The sequence below is a fragment of the Anneissia japonica genome, unplaced genomic scaffold (genome assembly GCF_011630105.1).
Source record: "Anneissia japonica isolate Jap-2015-1 unplaced genomic scaffold, ASM1163010v1 scaffold212_len457575_cov179, whole genome shotgun sequence".
Taxonomy (NCBI): Eukaryota; Metazoa; Echinodermata; class Crinoidea; order Comatulida; family Comatulidae; genus Anneissia; species Anneissia japonica.
In genome coordinates, this window is record NW_022758217.1 from 187,479 (window position 1) to 207,996 (window position 20,518).

Here is a 20,518-nt window from a genome sequence, read left to right on the forward strand (position 1 = left end):
CAGCTTATTTGTAACAGCTGTGGCAAGCCTTTTGCTCAATTTTAGGGTCATTTGCCGAGTAAAGCAAGCTTGTATCACATTTATCGATTCATGAATGGGTGAACCATGGAAGGTGTTGAGTTGGGAACAATTGGGAAACTACGCATGAACAGAAATTCTTTAACAGAGACAGTAAGTGTCAAACTTATCACGGCAACTGAAACAGTTTCAGCCTTTTTCGTGAATAAATAGCCTTGTGTAAACTGAATGTTGAAGCGTCTGTTGTATTAGTATTTATGAAGCACAGCATTAATCTCCCCTCAAAAATCTGCTGTCTGGTAATTTTCTATTTTACTATAGTCACTCAGTATGCTTGTTTTCCACGACCAGAGTTCAAGCTTTGGGTGTGGATGACCAAGGACTGCCTTCCCCCCCCCCCCACATCAGCCACCTATGAAAAATGCATGTATTATATTTAGGGCCAATAAAAACAATTATTAGTTTATCACCCTCATCCGCATGTGTTCTATGATAGTAAAAAAAATATATATTTTGGAAATATTTTATATTTTGTCAATATATTATACTGACAATAAAACCTATAGTCCTGGTATCTACATTACTTATACTATATTTGAACAGTCCACCGATTCATCTCATAAGGAAGTATAATACAGTAGGCCTAGTCCAAATATTAACTTTGAGTATGTATAATACTTTCCTACTTATATTCTTCTCTGTAGACAGTAAAGATAACTATTCCTAGGCACACAACTCAAGATCCGAACCCCTGACCTATTTCTTGGAAGGATAATCATAAAGCCTAACCGTTGCTTGTAATGCTGAAATTAAATTTCTGTAGAATTGATTGGCTGGGATTATTTTGAACAATGCAAACCCAAATCAGTTTTTTTTTCCTTTTATATCTTTGTGATCTAATTTGTATTGTAATGTATATGTTTGGCTTGTGTGCATGTTTAGGATGAGTCAGTCTGTCATTATTGATTCATCAGAATTGCAAATTAATCATTGCTGACTCACCCAACCCTATCACCTGGTGTTATTTGTTTAGTATCTTTGGTCTATTATCACCAATGTTGTTATAAACTAAATATGCATTCTTCCAGAATCCTGGTAAACATATTGCATCATTGTTATTTAGCTCCAGATACAGTGTTTAATTAAGTTTGACCTTGGATTGGTATCTGAATTTTGTTAATTATAATTAACATTCAATGTGATTTCATCACTTGTAGGATGGAATGAGATGAAATAAGCTACAATAACTGCTACTAGTGAACCTGAAATTCTAAGATAGGAGGCAGGCTTACCCACCAAGCTACAGGTCCACTCTTCTGCTTTGTCATTCTTTCATCATATTTTTTTCAATTAATTTCAAGTCAATTTTATTCAATATTTGAAAGTAAAGTAACATATAACTGAATTGCATCAAATATACAAAAAATTCAATACACAAAAAGAACCAAACAAAATAAAAACAATAAAAATACAATTCAAAACACACACAAAAGAAAAAGTATAATAATTTTTGCGTAGGCCTACTAAAATTTAATAAACATTTAAAATAATGCTATTTAATGTAATCATTACAATTATAATTTATTGTCAACGTTCATTAAAAAAACATAACTAAGGTAGATAGCAGACGCTTTTGTCTGTTTCTGTCCGTTCTCATCATGGATTACTACACTTTTGTGAAAGGCGTTAATTTCTCTTTCATTCATTTTTGCTAATGAGCATAAAAAATGGTTGCCGATAGTACTGAAGCGAATCATGTAGAAATGGTGATTCATACAAGTACATGGTGACCTGCTAATAATATCCAATGCAGTAAATCTACTAAAGGAGAAAGTTTTCGCAAATCTAATCGAGATTTCGTAATTTCAAAAATTTGATATTAATATGTAACTGAGTAGGGCCTATGCAAAATCAGTTCCCAAATTATATAAAACTGGTAAAATAATAATAATAATATTTAGTTGGTGGAATTTAATCGGATTTGTAAAATTTGATTTTCTTTTACTTTGCATGAAATCAACAAGGATTTATTATTTATTATACTTTACTGACCCAAGGCATTGGGGATGGGTGTCAGACTCATGCCATACTTTAAGCTCAAATACCAAACCTTGCACATGTACTGGTACAACTGAAAAAAAAAATGTTTCAATATAGCTCTCAACAAACCTACTTAAATCTCTAAACATTTTTTCTGTCATATCTTCTCAATCACTAACAAGTCTGTCATATCTTCTCAATCACTAACAAGTCTGTGACTTATGATTAGTAACTTTGTTATGGAGAAACATCTGCACTTGGTTGTTGCTTTTATAGTTAGTAGTACAGTCAGATAAGATCGAAGGACATGCATGCTGATATGTACGTGGATGGTCTGAAAAATATTTGTTCAAGGAAAAATTCTAAATCAATTGGCAGATAATGTGTTTTTGGGCGTCTAGATTCTAAAAGTAACTCAAAACTTTGATTGCATGCTTTTTCCAGCGCTTGCGACATACAGTAGTGATAGTTTCAAAATGGTATGAAATGTTTTTTACAGTTCCTCTACTGTAAGCAGATGATTATTTAGTGTGTCCCACAACTGTATAAATTATTTCCTTTACTCCCTGTCCGTGGCACCAATTGAAATTAATATTCCTTGGCTGTGTTCCTTAGGGATGTTCTATGCTGGAAATTTGTCTGCCTACCATCCACCTACAGAAGAGTTATTACTAGACCTCAAGGTCAAGAGAAAGAATCTTCAGGTGTAGTGTACAATTATGCTGTACTTACTACTACTATAGTTAAAGTGCATGTGCGTAGGTGTAGGCAATTTTAATAATAGCAGGGTCATCTCTATGACCTCTGAGGCTTTTAAGTCATTTTCACAATGTAAACTCTATTGGTTCTTTTTAAACAGATAAATAAATAGTTCTTGTTAAGATTAGAAAGATTACTATAAATGTTTTTTTTATAAAATAATTCTTTAAAAACCATAAAATAAGTCTGAAATGGAAAAAAAAAAAATAAAACCTACAGTATTAGAAAGATCATAACAGTTTCATCCCCTTAGAGATAAGTATAATAGGTAAAGCCCCAATTTGCCAAGGTAATTCTCCGTAGGGAATTCAATAAACTTTGCTTTTATTCATCCATAAGCTAATGTTTTCTCTGCATTCTTCAGAGGCGATTTGTTGACACCTGGTTGTGAGGCTGAAATGTGTGATTTTGAAAACTGGGTCTTTGTTATATGAGGCAGGGGACTCAGGGGAATCTTCACCTTAACTTGTCATTGCTTCAGGTGGTGTTTAGAAGTCAAATAGTCCTGGTTTCGGGGAAAACTGAAAGAACCTTTGCTTTTGGCAAATACAGCAAACACTCATCTAGCACAGTCATCTAGCAGTGTATTTTTATAATTTTTTATTTTGGTACAGTACTCTAGTATTGCACTTTCTTTGGAAGACTAGTGGTATAAGTTTTTTCACTTTCGTCACTCGTTAACTTTAACAGTTGTCTACCATAAAACCCACTTCAAAGGCTGTTTACATCCTTGCAGATCTACTCTACTAATTGTGTGGGCTGAATGGTTATAATGGTTTTTTAAGACATGTTGAAATTGATCAACTTTCTTGGAACAATTCCAGTAGTTTAAATACAGTAGCTTGGTGGTTAAGAAGATGCATTTGTTGCTTTTCAAAACCAAGTTCTCTGGGTGAGAATTTTTCTGTGGTTAAAATGCACTCACCTGTTTTTCCCTAGCATACTGCATTAAGACAATTTTTTCCCTGGGATTGTTAATAAAATTTTTGCTTTAAATTATTTTTTAATTCATATCTTTTAATATTTAATTTTATATGTATTATATAATAATATGTATCATTTATTTACTATTTTAATTTTTTTTTTTATTGCCAATCTACTCCAGTAAGTGTTACGGTAAGTATAGTAATAATGTATGCTTAACATACAGATTAATGAACAAATTATGCATACAATTTTTCCAGTAGATTGATTTTAATTGCTAATTCAACTGGAAAATTGATCAACATTTTTCTTTCGAATTGTGGTTACACGTCATGTGGTGATTGAAAGCTAGCCATTTAAAATTCAATCCGAAGAAAAAAACAAAAAAAGAAATTTATGCTACAGTATTTCTTGTTGCTTAATTTAATACATTAAGCTGGTAGTCTTAAGCAATTGCTAGATAATATGATTTTATTGCACACTTAAATCTAAGCTTCCTACAGTAACTACTGTACAACAGTAGACTCAATGAATCTGTTGCTAACAAAGAAACTAAAGAGCGGTTTTCCAGTGAACTGTCCAGATGGTAAAACAAAGAGATAAAAATGCGTAACGTACTGTAGGCAGCAAGAAATTATTATGCAGTATTCGAGTCCGACCCTGGATCTATCATACAAAGAAGAGGAAAGTAATCTTCATATGAATAGACATACAATAGCCAATTATTAAAGCAGGTTTTTTTAGATGCTATGTTATTAAGTCAGTCTGTATTTAAGTTGTGATATTATCTTGGCTCTGGGATTAATAATATTAATGGCGAGAAAGAAATAATTGTTTATTATCCAACCATGTTACTTTGATTAGGACCTTACATCAAGACTGTATTTTTATGGATTACCAAAATACATACAATGGTTCATTTTCATTTCACAAATCCAGTACTTGATTATTGCTTTGATTTCAACAACGGTTACTGTCCACCATTTCTTGCTGTTGGTGGTAAATTATGGATCTCTCATTATGAATACAGTTAATTACCATTTCATTACCTTGGATGGCTCATATTAAATGCTAATAACAATCAGTTTTTATCTGCATATTTTTATACTGCTTTTAATATTTTTGAATGTGATTTTTTTCGATTCTCTCGCTGTAATTTTATATTGTATTTACTATATGCTGCCTGTTATTGGCATTTTTGCTGTTGGGGGTGAAATGAAATTAAATAAATAAAATAAAAATAAAGTTAATTAAAGTTAATTCAGTAACAAGCAGCTTCAGAATCTACATACAGTATTTAAATCAGTGTACCTGATTATTTTTATCAATCAATCACTTTATTGAATCCACTTTTGATACAGTGGCACTCATACAAAATGTATGGTGCATCCAAGAAACATAAAAAATTAATACTGTTAATATTATGTTTATTACAATTAATTAAATTTTCCTTTAATTATTTTATTACAGAAGTCCAGTTATTATAATTGCTGTATATACTGTATTATATAATAATTTTAATATTGCTGTTATATAATATTATATTATGTAATTATGAAAATTACAGTTTGCTATTATACAATAACCATAAAGAAAAAATCCCTTGTCTGTTCGATGGAAAACATTAATATAGATTGTACCAATTATTATTGTACCGGTTTGTTACTTATTATAAATATTAATTATATTATATTGTCTCTAATATATTTCAAAATAGTACAAGTATTCATCATTATTAAATATTACAGTATGATGAAATTATTGAAATCAACAGATTGCCATTTTAAGCAGAGAATATTGGTCTCTTGGCTCCCATTGATTGTGAAAATTATTATGGAAAGCAATATAATAAATAACAATGTACAGAACATCAAAATATTTATGACGTCTGCAAATAATAGTTAATTTGATATCCCTGGGAATTTAGCAGCCAGGTTTTTGTATTTGTTGTGTCATGGTGAAAATTCAATGGTTATTCTATCGATAGATGTCAATGTAGGCCTACTAAATGTTAAATATAAATAAAAATTACATATTCTTAGGATCAAAGGAGCTGGAAGCTTGATTTATAGTTTAAGTTGATCCCAAAGAGTTTAAAACATGCTGTAAGGATCTGGATAGAAAAAAAAACAAACTACTGTAGCTTGCACCAACTCCCAGAGTGGTGACATGTATTTTTAGATGATACAAATGTGATGATTTAGTTATCAATAATGCACTTAACAAGATTAATAAATAATGACTGTCTGGTGCGGGGGTTTATTTTTTCAATATTTTATTTTATGACAACAAACTTAACAATACAAAGCAAGATAATAATAGTTATTATATACAGTACCGCTTACATAGAATGCAGGCATCTGATTGGTTCAGAAATGGGTAATAACCTCAACCATCACTCATATAACATAGGTTAAATGATGGTTCATAAATTGCTGGGAAAAAAATAATATCATGTTAAATGATAGTACCTTTTTCCTTATCGCGCTGTATAATAATCTCTAGGCCCATTTTGGCATGGACAGTAAATTTTGATGGCGACCTGTATGATTGGCCCTTTGACCGCGCCATGGATTAGCGAGCACGGCCGGCTTATAATGGCTAAGAAAGTAGGCCTAGGCAGGTTCCTTACTTTTTTTAGGCCTCGTAGAATTTATGTATGATGTACAGTATGTAAAATGGGTAGATAAATAGGCTGCAGTCTCCACATCACCTTGGGGCAGTAGTTCCCCTCATGAGCATTGTATACTGTGGATTTGAATAGGACATCAAGCAATAGAGCTTAAATACTTGAATGTTGATTGTGGGATTTGTGAAGTGAAGTTGAAAACCATTTAATATTAATACAAATCTAGCACAAGCAAAATACAATATAGAGAAATAGTTAAACAGCAGGTACTGTCGTACTCATTCATATCCATTCATTCATTTCATATAGTACATGTCCATTATTAGCCTGATTTGGTGGCATACCTTACCAACTGCCAGTTTTAAACAATAGGTCTATATTTAAACATACGAGATAATAAATAAAGGCATAGAAAATGAAAAACCTGACTGACAGTACAGCACTATCTATTCTATACAGTATAATAGTAGGCCTGAAGTTGGAAAAACCTTTTTCAACAGTTTTTTTGGTGTTACATGGTAGCACCAAAAAATATTCTGAACAGTGGGGTAAGTCCGACAGAGGTCTGAACCAAGGTGCCGGCCTTGGGTCTCTCGGTCAGTGGCATAGAGTAAAATCCTAAGATAGATTAAGAGATTTGTTTAGGATAATATTTGATTGGCAAATTAATATTTTTACTCCGACTACATCTGGGTCTCAGCGCTGAAGAACAGTGAGGGTCCATATTTGTCTGATGGGAGAAATTGCCCTTATGGCCCATGATGCACAAATGCAGAATGATTGTAGTAGCAGGGAGGCCTAGGGTAAGCTAAGAGAATGAATTCAAGTTATGAGCCAAGGGGATGCCAAGCTCTCAGTTCAAGTTCTGGCGCAATTCCCCACAGTATAGTGTCAAAGAACACACCTTCCTGAACACCAGTCACCACATCCCTATTTCTACTCCAGCAGGAAACCATTCTGCATTCTCAAATCATCACAGGAAGTGTTTTATGTGGTCACTATAAATGACTCAAGTCAAGGAGAATTGTTCATCTGTTTGTACTTATGAAACAATAATTAGAATAATTTCAAATAATGTACACATCAATGGATTATATTTTAATAATTCTTACAATCAAACAAATAAGTTAATATGAAGATTCTGCTCTTAATAGATTTTAATCGCAGGGGTGGTGGTACCAGGGGGGTTGGTACCAGGGGGGTTGGTACTAGGGGGTGTCAGGGCTGAGCCCCCTGTTAGAGAAAAAAAAATCACAATTCGACGGGAAGGGAAAAAAAATTATGTATTTCTACATATTCGTAGACCATAAAAACGATTAAATAAAGCTTTGAAACCCCTAAATTGTCAAAATTTTGTAAATATTTTTAGCGACGCCCAAACCACACCTACTTTGCTCTCGTCTGGGACATTGGCTCTCCCCCGCTGGGAAGTTCGGACCCTCAATCGGCCAAATCCTGGCGCCACCGCTGTTTAATCGGTCATCATCATGGAAATGGTTACAGTTTAATATGGAATTGTGGTTTACTTGACCTTGGAGGTCACATCAGGCTACTGATGTTGTGAAGAATTTAACCACAGTTAGTCATGTTCATTGCCCATGAAAAAGAATTTTTACAATGTTTAGAAAGGTTTTAGAGAGTAATAATACAAACAGTGATCATATGCTTTATTTTTATAGCAATATTTAAAAATTGATTGCCAAGAGAAATCATTCTTGAAGTGTTTTATGGATGATATGATGGGCTTTTGGGCTTCAAGTTGATGTGGAATGTTACAAGCAACCAGATTTTGATTTATCACCGTGCCTAGTATTCAGCAATGCTAGTATATCACTCGCAGACTTCCTATGTCATTTAACTGAAGACAAAGTTCATTTTATCATAGGATCTCTGATTTCATGAAGATCCTCTTTTATTATTATAGGCATACAAAGTAAAATTTATTATTTCCAATAAAACAAAGAAATTACAAAGCATGCAAGGAAAAATTGTACAAGTCAAACTAACTGCATTTTAGATTGACAAAGAAAAAAATATGTACAACAAATTCCCATATTAATCCATGACAAAATCACTTAAAAATCATTTTGAATTACACTTCCATACAGTGGCATATTACCGTGGAGGGGGGTGGCTGATTTTCATACTGAAATACTGGCATTGCTTACTCAACGAACTGTGCTTGTCGTCATCATGTGTCATTTATAATTATTAATAGTTCATTTGAAAGTGAATGGAATTGAGCCTCTCATTTGTGGACTTATTGTGGATTGAGTGATTAATAGGTCACAGGTCAAATAAAATATTGAATATCTCTTACATTATAAAAGAATCTCAGTATGATCCCTCCTCATCATCACAGATTGTAGTTTTTTACCCCACTTTAAAGTAAAATGCTGGTACACTATTGATTTGTGTTACTCTATTAGGTTTAATACTTCTTTGTGCCAAAAAAAGTATTAAAACAAAGTGCTACCTGTCATTTTACTATTTATTACTGAAGAATAGGGATCATCCAAATAGATTCAGTCGCAAATTATACATATTGTAGCCTCTTGTTTTGGGTACAGTACTTTTAAAAGACATGTTTAGTGAATTTCTCACTAATACAAAAAAAAAATTTAACAATAACATGGAAAAAATTAAATAGTTTTACATGCCACTTCTTCAACGGTGTTGCCACGCAACTATAAAATAGTTTACATTAATGTAGATCATGTTTACATACAGTTGAATTGGCCAGCAGACAGATTCATTCCTCCCAATTAAGATTCTCAATATTAGTAAATTGCACACTAATGAACAATTGCACACTAATGAACAATTGATTGGTACTCAACTCTATGTACCTGTACTGGGTTAATTTTACGTTGTACTGTGCTGTACATAGTTGATCGAGGCTACATACTGTAGTTTGCAAAGTATTAAAGATTAATTTGATTTCAATTTGAAGTTATGTACAGTACCTCTGTCATATAATAAGATGTCAGAAAATATGAAACCTCTACTTTAGTATGTCCAGGTCAACTTACTAAGAATATGTCTGTCAACTCATCTCAGCATGAATAAATCTTTTACAGCCAGATGAACAATCTTAAAACATTCTCTAAATTTTATTATTACAATTAATAGCTGTTTTACACCAAACTGTTTAAATAACTTGAAATCTAGTTTATCATATAAATTCGTTTACGAATCAACAATTATAACCGGTAAAACCATTGTCTGTTTCCAGTGGCCTGTCGTAACGATTACCAGGTAGAAGCGCTATAAAAACACAATACAAAAATAATGCCAGCAAGTACAGTGAAATTCACATAGAGCACTGAACTGTTGTAATTACCAAGGCAGCTAATTTTATGTTGGAAATACCACTGTGTATTCTCGTATATACATTAGTAGTACCTTCCAGGAGGTGTAATATCGACCTTTCTTTGAATTGTATTAATAATAAGAAGAAACATAAATATTTACAACACTTGAAAACTGAGATAATAATGTTTATTTCTGAAAAGACCCAGGGTGAACATTTACTAAATAAATACATCCATTTTTATTGTCCTGCTTACAATTAGTTGCTAAAGCAACTAAGTACAGTCTGCCCATTATTTTGAAAGGTTTGGGATGGCTTAAAGGATAATTTAATTTAGGTTACTTTGACAATGGCTGTCTAGAACTATTTTCTCATTAGATGAGAAACATGTATTATACGGTATGTAAATACAGTATAGCCACAAGAAATGTTCTAATCTTAGCCTGCTACTAGACCCAAGTTGATTCGGTGCCAAAGAATAGTTCCACAGCACAATATCAAGAATTAGTTTTGTTTTTATAAGCCCTGTTTCTACTGCCTCAATCAAGGCTTGTGATTTGAGGCAAGCGATTGCACTACATTACTCACCTAAACTCCTCTTCCAGAGTATTTCTAATGGACCCTACAGTAGATACCTATTATTTAAATCTTAGCAGAGAACGATTTAGTGGAATGGTAAAAGGACTATCTCTTTCCAAACCTACTGATGCTGTTTCTGCTTTCTTTCCTTAGTATGGGGTCCTCCTCAAATTTCTATGTCCTTCAGATAGGATGTTAAGTTGTTTGTTCTTTAGTAATACATAATCAGTGCTTGGATCTACAGTATATCTGGTACATGATTACCTTTTATAAATTAGATTACGTGTACATGACAGTATATTTTTTTTAAATGTAGAATCCATAATGTTATAATGTGTCCCATACGGGTTCTCAACAAGGACTATCTACTATTATATTACAGTATAGTACATTTAAAAATAAATGTGAAATTCATACTTGCTTTGAGCTGTCTATCCCATACAATGTTCTTTCTGTTTATAATGATAGAGAGTACTTTGCCCCTAAGGAGAAAATATTGGTTGGTTTTGGTGACTGACACATGATTATAGAGTTTAGAAGTCAATGTGTTTTTGCCTTTATTAAGTCAATGTAAAAAGTTATACGTTAATAAAGTTTTGGAACATGAGAATAATGTTTCAAGTTAGTCACAATTTGCTATTATTGAAAATGAACCAGGATTAATATGTAGATTCTAATGTGTACATTTTTTAATTGCAGTTGGCCATTAAATACTCAACATTTAAACTGTACTGTGTTCTACCTTTGATGATGACCAATAATCCTTTTGCATAGTTAATCAAGTGTTGACGGCATTTCCAATCATGTTTGCGATGGAAAATAAATTGTCATCTATATACATTAGAGAAAGAGTAAGAAAGTGTTAAATTCTCAGTGGAATTATGAATTCCATCAACCGTGAAAGTGAGAATAATTTGTGTAAAAAATTTACAATCAATATGAAATGATTTGTAGACGATGAGATGTTTTATAACAGCCTATCTCATTGGTTCAACAGAAGTTCACCAACTATAAATACCCAAGTACCCAACTTAATCACCGAGAATATGGTATACTTCGTTGCTGACTTGGATTTGTTATAATCCCTCCTTTTCCTCCCATCCCCCTTCTGTTGCCAGATATTTTCAACACTGATTCTGATGCATACACTTCTGAAAATACTCCTCATTTGGACTCTCCTGTATGGTAACTTTGACCTTAACCGATAATATGTTCACCAACTGTAAATAAGACAAAGTTTCCTATAGCCAAGTACCCAAGTTTATTATAGTATATGTACAGGTACTTAGGTTTAGGTCCTTGGGTTAATTATACCCTCCTCCTACTGTTGCCAGATATTATAGATATTTATTATTAAATGGATTATATTACTGTATTTTTATTGCAGTGCTATTTCATTTGTCTATAAAATATATTGAATACAAAAGCAAAGCAAGTTTATAGACCTAATGACAGCACAACCTACTATTTCCAATATTGTTAAAATGAAACGTGGAATGCTGATTTGTAGATATTTTTCTGTTATATCTGTTGTATCGATTGTGTCAAGTAAAGAATAGAGAGATATGCTTGGAATTTCCATTCATAAATGGAGAAACTATCGATAAATTGATGCCTGCCACAGTATCCCCACAATCCAGTTGTTCACGTAGATGTTTTTCCATTTTTGTTTGCCGTATAAATTCACACTTTTGTTTGTGGTATTATACACGCCCACTGCCCTTTCTGTAACCTTCTTCATTTACGCCGTATATTTGCGAATGTTGTTAAACAATGGCTATTAATTGTGGATCTTACAAATCATTTCTGGTTTATATAATTGCATAATTCAGCATGGAAATTTACTGACCTGTTAATAATTATGTTAATTGTAAATTATTGAGCTTTTTCTGTGTTCGTTTTAATAATGGCTTTTTATGCTATAGCACACAGCTGCTCTTAAGTTATATTTTCATTTTTGAACTATTAACCTTGACCTCTGACATCTAGTTTTGGTGCTCCAGGAGTTGAATTTGTTGGGAAAAGTAATAATGACGCAACTGTTAATAAGCTTTTCTTTTTACCAAATCAGGTAAGATAATTTAATTTTTTTCTTCTTTTTACTGGGTAACCAGTTTACCCAGATAACAGTAAATGAACTTAAAAAATATTTAAAGAAATGAAATTCAAAATCACATTACAAAAATGACCATGAATCTGTTACAGAAGTAGTTTCAATTGTCCCAGAAGTCAGCACACTACACTGTCTTGCAAACTCCTGTTTAAGCAAACAGATAATAATTATTACAAAAAATGTATACATTCGAACATAAGATTTCCAATTACTCTTGGGATTTTCCCCATTAGAACACAACAAATGTAAAAAAAAAAAAACATAAAGTGTGTTAAAGTAGTCATTAAAACAGATCTCACTGAAGTAACATTTAAAACTTGGAATTATAATTCATAATTGATGATATTTATTAGAATTAATTTGTGATTATTGTGATTACCTGTACTCTATAGGGTCGTTTGATCTCCCTGTGTGACGATAACACGCTCCACCTTTGGGAGGTGAACATCCGTGATGGCAACTCTTTATTAGAGGAGATGAAAAGCTTTTGTCTCGAAGGAAGGTAAACCATATTTATATTGCTTTCATTTATTCTTCTTGTAATTGGTAATCATTTTTTGGCAGTCATTAATATTTAATATATTTTATTATTTAATTAATTATATTTATTTCTTATTTAATTTGTTAATTCTCTTTCTTGGTATGGTTCCTTATTTAAAAAAAATATATAATATATGACTTATTATTTTTAAATATTAACTTTTTTTATTAGATTAATACCTGTACTATATTATTTATTTTATTTATTTCTTATTTACCCTGGGTTAACAACTCAGTTGAAAAACCAACTGTTATCATTATGTGCCCAGGATACAGTACAGAAAACATAAATCCTTATCTACTTACTTTAATAATAATAGTATAATTCATAAGAAAAAACAAAACAAAACAAAAATAAATAATAATAATAATTATTATTATTATATTAATAGGATTAAATACCAGTAAGCCTACAATAAAGATGCAAAATAAATAAGTTTTTTAACTGTTACCTAATACTATAGTTCATAAGAATAACATTAGTACAATACAATACAATACAATATTTATTGGATAACACTTTTATAACAGTGGCACACGTTAGACAAATTCTAACGGTGCATCCAGAAAAGAACAAAGCAACAGAAATAAAAAAATTAAATTCTTAATTATGAGAGATTTACAGATAACATAACATAACATTATTGCCCACCCACCAATCAAATTAGTAATAATAATAATAATGACAATAACATTAATAGAATTAAATAAGCCAACAGTTAAGATGCTAAGTAAATTGAGTCATTTAAAACTGTCATTCATAAGAACAACATTAATAATAATAATAATAATAATAACATTGATAAGATTAAATAAGCCTACAATTAATATGTTGAATTAATGAATTATTTTAAGTCATCTAATAATTAACTTTACTAACCACTTTTTGTTTTTATAAAATTAAGTATGTAATGATAATGTTAAGTATGTTATTGAATTGCAATTTGCTGTGAATTTATTTACAGTACTTTTTAAAAATTGTTTTTATTTCAATAACAACAAAGCAAGTGATGTTTCTGGATATATTTGAAACTTTGAATAGAAAGTAATTTGTGGTTTCGATAGCTATCAAGGAAGAGCTTTACACTACAAGTACAACAGTAGTCTAGTAAAGTTGGAAAAACCAACCACATTGTATTTGCTCATTGACTTTAAGGGGATAATATATGTTAATTTCAAATAAAACACATCACAACAAGTATTTTTGAATGATTTACAAAGTTTTACTATGAAAATTATTTATACTCATTAAATAATCACTCCATTCAAAAGCCAGATATATAACTGGTTTTAACATGCAATTTAAGGCTATAGTATTTAAATAAAACAGGATTTGTATAATTGCATAGAAAGTTATAATCCAATTCGGCTTTGTTCAAACAAATTAATATCTTCTCGAATTTCCTTTAAATAAAGGCGTTCAGACATTCAGAGGTTTCCCTAAGTTTATTTTTATAATTATTGATGCATCTTTAAAATTTAAAATATTAATACAAATAAAAATTCAATCATGGAATTTTATTGAAAAGGGCCGTTAACTCAATATTGATTATAGTATGTATCATAAATTGTAGAAAGTAAATTATTGTGTATGATGGTAAAAAACCATTATATGTTGTGTCTATTGTATATCTCCAAACCTTCCCCCTTCTCCCTCCCCCATTCACCAAACACAATAAATTGTTTTTACTGAACCCATTATCTTTTCATTGTTTACCCCTGACAGAGCTAAGGAGGAGCCGGCGTATGTAACCTAACTCTTTTATCTTTTGATGGTTAAAATGGTGGGGGTGGGAAGGGGGGTGTCTGTTAGATCATGGATGTATCTATCTTATACCTCCATGGTTAGATGTTGGTTCTTCTGTAGTTTATACGTGGTCAGGGTGTTGAGCTTCGTGGTTGGTGGTGGCATGTTGTGATGTGGTGTTACTGCTTATAGTATTCATTAGAAATACCTTACAGATTAATGAAAAATAATGTAAAATGCCAGTTTTTTATTTAATTCTTTACTATCCTTGCTAACTACAGTAGCTGATAACAATACCTCTGTTCCTTCGTGCTGGCAAATTACCACAGTCAGAGTAATGCATTTTGGACAGTGTAATATTATTTTCCCAAACTTTTTTGGGATTCCTGTATGAAAGAATAAATATGAAAATCATCGCTCAGCATAGTTCATTTCAAACGAACATCCTTATTTAACTTTATGACCATTTAAATAAATAAATATAGGAAGATTTTGTCATAGTAAAGGCCTGTCAGTGTAAATTTGGTTCTTTTCCTCCAAAGGTTATTTCACAATACACTATTGTCTTGCGGTTGACAGAGTTGCACGTACTACAATCCTGTTTCTACCCTGTATTGCTTTTTTGCTATAATGTATTTTTGGACAGATTAATATTATTTTCTCAAACTATTTGCAATTAGGAAAAAATAAATATTAAAAAATCATTGCTTAGTGTAGTCCATCTTAAACAAACACCCTATTTTTAAACTTTATAACCATTTTAAGTAATTTTTTTTTGGAAACGTAAAAATAGGAAGATTTTGTCAGTGGTATATACAGTAAAGTAACGTAAGGTGTAAATTTTGATTGGCCTCTGAAAGCCATTTCACAATTTTGTACAGTTACAATCCTTATTTTTAAAGCTTTTTTAAAAAATAAATTTAACATAGATACAGTAGGCCTACACACTATTATGAACTATTTGTATGATAAAGCTGAGTATTATTTGTATTATTGACAGATTTTATGTTTAATTTTTTTCCTTTCCTCAATTTTGTATTGTAAATTTGGTTTGGTGCATTGCTTGAGTTTAGTATTGTATAACTTTGTCTTTTGCTAATTGCTTTTTAACATCTTCTGTCACTACCCTTACGAATTCACCATCATTTTCTCAAAATTATAACTGTGGCCGAAAGTCGAATCTCATAATAATATTTTACATAGTTTCATATTGCAAACATTAGTTCATGTTTATCTGTTTGTTTTGGTTGTTTGCTGTTTTATTATTATTTATTTCTTCATTCTTTATACTGGGGAACCTGTCCTCCCATATGGCCCAGTACAAAAAAGACAACAATCACATTCACAAACACAAGTAACATACAGAAACCAGATAAAATAAAGTAAAATCTCAATCATAAAAATTTAAAAAATTAAAGAAATATTGTTAAAATTGGATAAGATGGATCCATAACATTAAAAATAAAGGTAGATAAGTAAAACAGAAGAAATGGCTACATATTAGAAATAATATTAAAAGATTTGATATTTGATTTGGTATTTTTAAGAAGTGAAGTATTATGTTAAATAAAAGTTATGATAAATTATCAATCTACTAATTGTTTACTTTTTGTCCTCCACTGAAACATGAGCCATTTTACATCTTGTCTAGATTTGAGATAATGATAAAAATAAGTTAAAATATGACTACTAAAAAAATTAAATACAAAGTACAATGAAACAATTGTTTTTGCTTTTCATACTCTTTTAATAGACTTTTAAGTTATAGCAAAGAGTATAAATAGAACAAGAGAGCCAACAACGCTCATTGGGAGCGTAAAAAAACGATACGCTCTACGCAGATAGTGTAGGACGCCAACTAACGCTTGTATATGTTTTATTACCCAGTACTGCACCGCGCACTGTAGGTTTGTCTGTTTATCTGTTCTCCACAAGATACTATGCTTTTGTTTTCTGCTTACTGAGTTTATAGCGGGCGTACTTCTACCGCGCTGCGCAGCGCTGCACTGGGTAATAAAAAGAATATACAACCGTTAGTTGGCGTCCTACACAGGCATGACGTTTTTACGAACGGGACTTTGCTCTCTTGTTCTATTTATACTCTTTGGTTATAGTGTTAAATTAGATTTGTTAATAAATTAATATGTAGCACAATTTTTTTTTCTAAAGGACAGTCCCACTTCTAGAAAGCCTAGTAGAATATTAACAGCATTTAATGTTATATCTTTTATCAAGAATTTGTCCTCTTTTTTAGATTTAGCTAAAATTATAACCATACTTGACGGGTATTTATTTTAAACAAGAAAAATTAAACAATCTAATGGCTGTATTTTTTTTTTCTTATTTCCTTAGACTGAAGAAGATTACAGTATGTTGTTTATCAGCAGATCATAAGACACTATACTTAGGAACTGAAGGCGGCAATATCTACATATTGGATGTAGTCACCTTTGACCTCACGGATCACATTATCTACCAGGATGTGGTCATGCAAAAGTAAGTAACCATGGTGATAGGCAATAATTAGTATAATTTCTAACCTTTCAAATTCACAACATTTTCTCATGGCAAATAATTAAAATGATAATAATTATACCAAACATAGCACAAATGTCACTAATCAATTAATTAGTCACTCATGATGTGACATCCTTGTTCGTTACCAAGAAATGCTAGCCAAGTGGTCGATGCAGCTGAGGGCTTCCTGTACACTAGCTCATAATCTAACATAGTTTCACAACATTGTAGTTGTACTTGTGCCTTCACTTGTAACTTCTATTATTAATGAATTATGCATCTGATAATTAACATTTTCATTGGAAATTATTAGGTTCTGATACATCAGTTAAGCAAGTTTTCGTAATCACGAAAGCTCTGAGGAGGGCAGTGTAATAGAGGCAGTAGATCTAAAAAAGATCTATTAATCAATCAGCCTCATGAGGGCAGTGTAATAGAGGCAGTAGATCTAAAAAGATCAATCAGCTGAGTGTCCCTATAGTTCCTCATGCTCTTAGAAACTACATCAAAATTGCCCTAAACATAGTCCACTGTTAAACAATGTGCTTTGAGAGTAGTATCTCAAAAATGCTATGAAAACTATGGAGATACTCAACTGTTTGTTTAAAGTTGCTATCATCAATCATAAAAATTATTCAGAAGCAAAACAAAAGTGACAAACCAGTATTAAAAAATGAATTGAGAGCAAGAGGATAACCCTGTAAGCTTAAAAGCCTTATTTCCATAGCAACTGTACAGTAGGTAGATGCTCAGTAATGACGTGATGTCATCTGGTACCATGTCGTAGTGACACTAGTGCTCTACACCTAAGCCAGAAAGCTAAGCTTAGAAAGTTCTGTTTGCAGTAGAATTACTTTCATTCAACATTGGGGCAGCTTTAATTCTAGGTAATGGTACATCGTTTAAGTAGGTAGATCCTGTAAATGACCTAATGCTCCATAACTACAGGGTGTGTGGACCAGTACACTGGGGTAAACCTCCTACTCGTCCGAGAAGACTTGTTCCATTACCAGAACCAGGTGAGCATTCTGCTCGAAGCAACGCTGATATTATGTTTGTAGGTTGTGGCTCCCCCTCCCTCCTTAACCGCTCAGCCTTTTGACTTGCCAGTTGGTTTTATGTCGATGAAAATTAGGATAAAAAAGTTCTCCCAACTCAAAAGTTTTGAACAAAGTATATTTTTATATGGCCTAATAATTTGCTATTTTTAACCTAGAAACAAAAAGTGGAATAGAACAAAATTTTAATTTATTTTCCAAATACAATGAGATTTTTTTCTCTGCATGCAAATTTCTCATGTTTACCATCACATGGTTGAGTCACACAATCATTATGTAGAATGTTATTATAAAGTTAATAAAAGGTTTCTGCTTTTTTGCATAATGCTCTCACAGTAGGAAAAATCGATAATATTTTGTACAGTAATAATAATTGGAAGGCTGATATGGAAACGCTACCAAATGTCATTTCTCATCTCTCTGTTGGCTGTAGCATTTAAAAAAAATGTTATAATCTAAAACATCCCTGAAAATCCTGCAGAATTGGTGGTCATTTTTGTGCAGATAAAAGCAGCCTCATCCTCTTAATTTGGCCTGAAATTAAACATTTCATCAGTATTGCTATAAAATTATACTAATAATAAAACAGCAAATAAATATAAATCAGATAAAAAAAGAATTTATCAATTATAATTAGAAAAGATTAAAATATTATAATTGCTTTGCTGAAAATGTCAATTCTGATTCTGAAATAAAAAGATAATAAAAATAAATACTGTATTAGAATGTGTCATTTTATATGCTCTCATCCACAACAGTACTTTGAGCATTTTATAGAAATACCTGCAACTAAAGGCTTGATAAATGCAAAGTGCCAGTGTGTGGTAAATTATGTGCTTAGTAGCATTTGCAAGGTGTGTTGCCAATATACTGAATTTTAATTAGTAAGATGAATAATATGGTCAATAGGTTGCATGAAGAAGCATTGATTAGGACAAATTATGCATTTTCTGAAAGGAAAAAGAAAAAACAGAATAAAGGTTACACATTTTCTTATGTCAGTATGTGATGGATTATGTTGTTAGCGTAGCCATTTCGATAGCTGTTGCCAATACACTGAATTTTAATTAGTAGATAGAGTTTAATGAGTAGTATGTAAAAGGGTAGTTTTCAGAATACAAGTGCATGTGTGGGATGTTGTTTGTTCATTTGGTATACTAGCATATTTATAAGTGTTGCTATTTTAAAATTCTATTGATTTACCAGTATTTTGGTTGTCGTCCAATTGACTAATGTAAGATAAGTTTGTGTCAGGTAATATTCAACAGTATATACTGTATCTTTATATTACAAATATTTCATACAAGATCGAAATGTTGCGTTCATTTTTTAGGCTGACTCTAAATTCCACATATAATTTTGCTTGAGCGAAGCTTCGTTTCCATAGAATTGCTACATGCTATCGCCGACAGCTTTCAGTGATGCTGATTGGTTGGTTGGTTATATTGGGGAGCCTTGCCGATTACGCTGGGGACTGCTATGCTAGTGCCGTTTTCTTTTTATTGTTTTTCTTTACGGTTCAGGTTCCTAATTGCTATCTTCTACATTTTTTAAAAACCATGATATATTTATAGAGGTAACCCTTCAGTGTGTATCCTAGGTCAGTTAATATTCATGGGCTCCCTTAAATAACTGAAATAATGTGATGCATTTATCAGTGAAGTCTCATGGCGAGGCTTAGGGAGTGGCGATGTGATTTTAGTCGTGAGAAAAAAATCCTGGGCGGTCACAGGATTTGAACCCAGGACCCTGGGATTAGAAGGCAATTGTCTTAACCACCAAGCTATCATCTCCACAACATACAAACTGTACGTGCTGAAAATTAGCATTTCCTTTGCACAATATCGGGTGGATTTAAGGGGGGAGGCGGGCCGGCCGGCTGCTGAATTCCCCCTTATTGGACAGTTAGAAACAAAAACCCTAGGGTAATGTTGTCTCACGATTTGTCTCCCCCCACCCCTTTCGAACATCTCTGGATCTTCCTCTGAATATGGTATTATCTAAAAGTATTGGTCATAGTAGCAAAATTAATGGAATTTATTCTACATTAGTACTTCTTCCATGTTACAACAATTTACAGCCATTACCTCATTACATCAGTCCTGATTGTCCACTCTAGTTCCATGATTGACTATCACATTTAATTAAAACATAAACTAATTTGTAACGTATCTAGTGAGTCATCACTGCTGCTCTGCATCCTAACTTTTACCTTATGACTTTGTATAATATAGAGATATTGGTATTGTAATAGAAATTGATCTAGGCTATATATGCTGTA

The 20,518-nt window shown here is 31.9% G+C and overlaps 1 protein-coding gene across 8 annotated transcripts in view; it reads left to right on the plus strand.

Moving 5' to 3' along the window:
* LOC117125206 (LLGL scribble cell polarity complex component 2-like) overlaps positions 1-20,518 on the plus strand; it is a 55,149-nt gene that overhangs the window by 8,680 nt on the left and 25,951 nt on the right. For 6 of the 8 annotated variants that reach the window (XM_033271645.1, XM_033271649.1, XM_033271644.1 and 3 more), the window contains exons 4-7: positions 12,252-12,333; positions 12,768-12,877; positions 14,642-14,659; positions 17,015-17,158. In XM_033271645.1, coding sequence (XP_033127536.1) covers positions 12,252-12,333; positions 12,768-12,877; positions 14,642-14,659; positions 17,015-17,158 — 354 coding nt within the window. The remainder of the gene's footprint in view (positions 1-12,251; positions 12,334-12,767; positions 12,878-14,641; positions 14,660-17,014; positions 17,159-20,518) is intronic. The other 2 variants (XM_033271646.1, XM_033271648.1) reach the window with 1 other exon arrangement.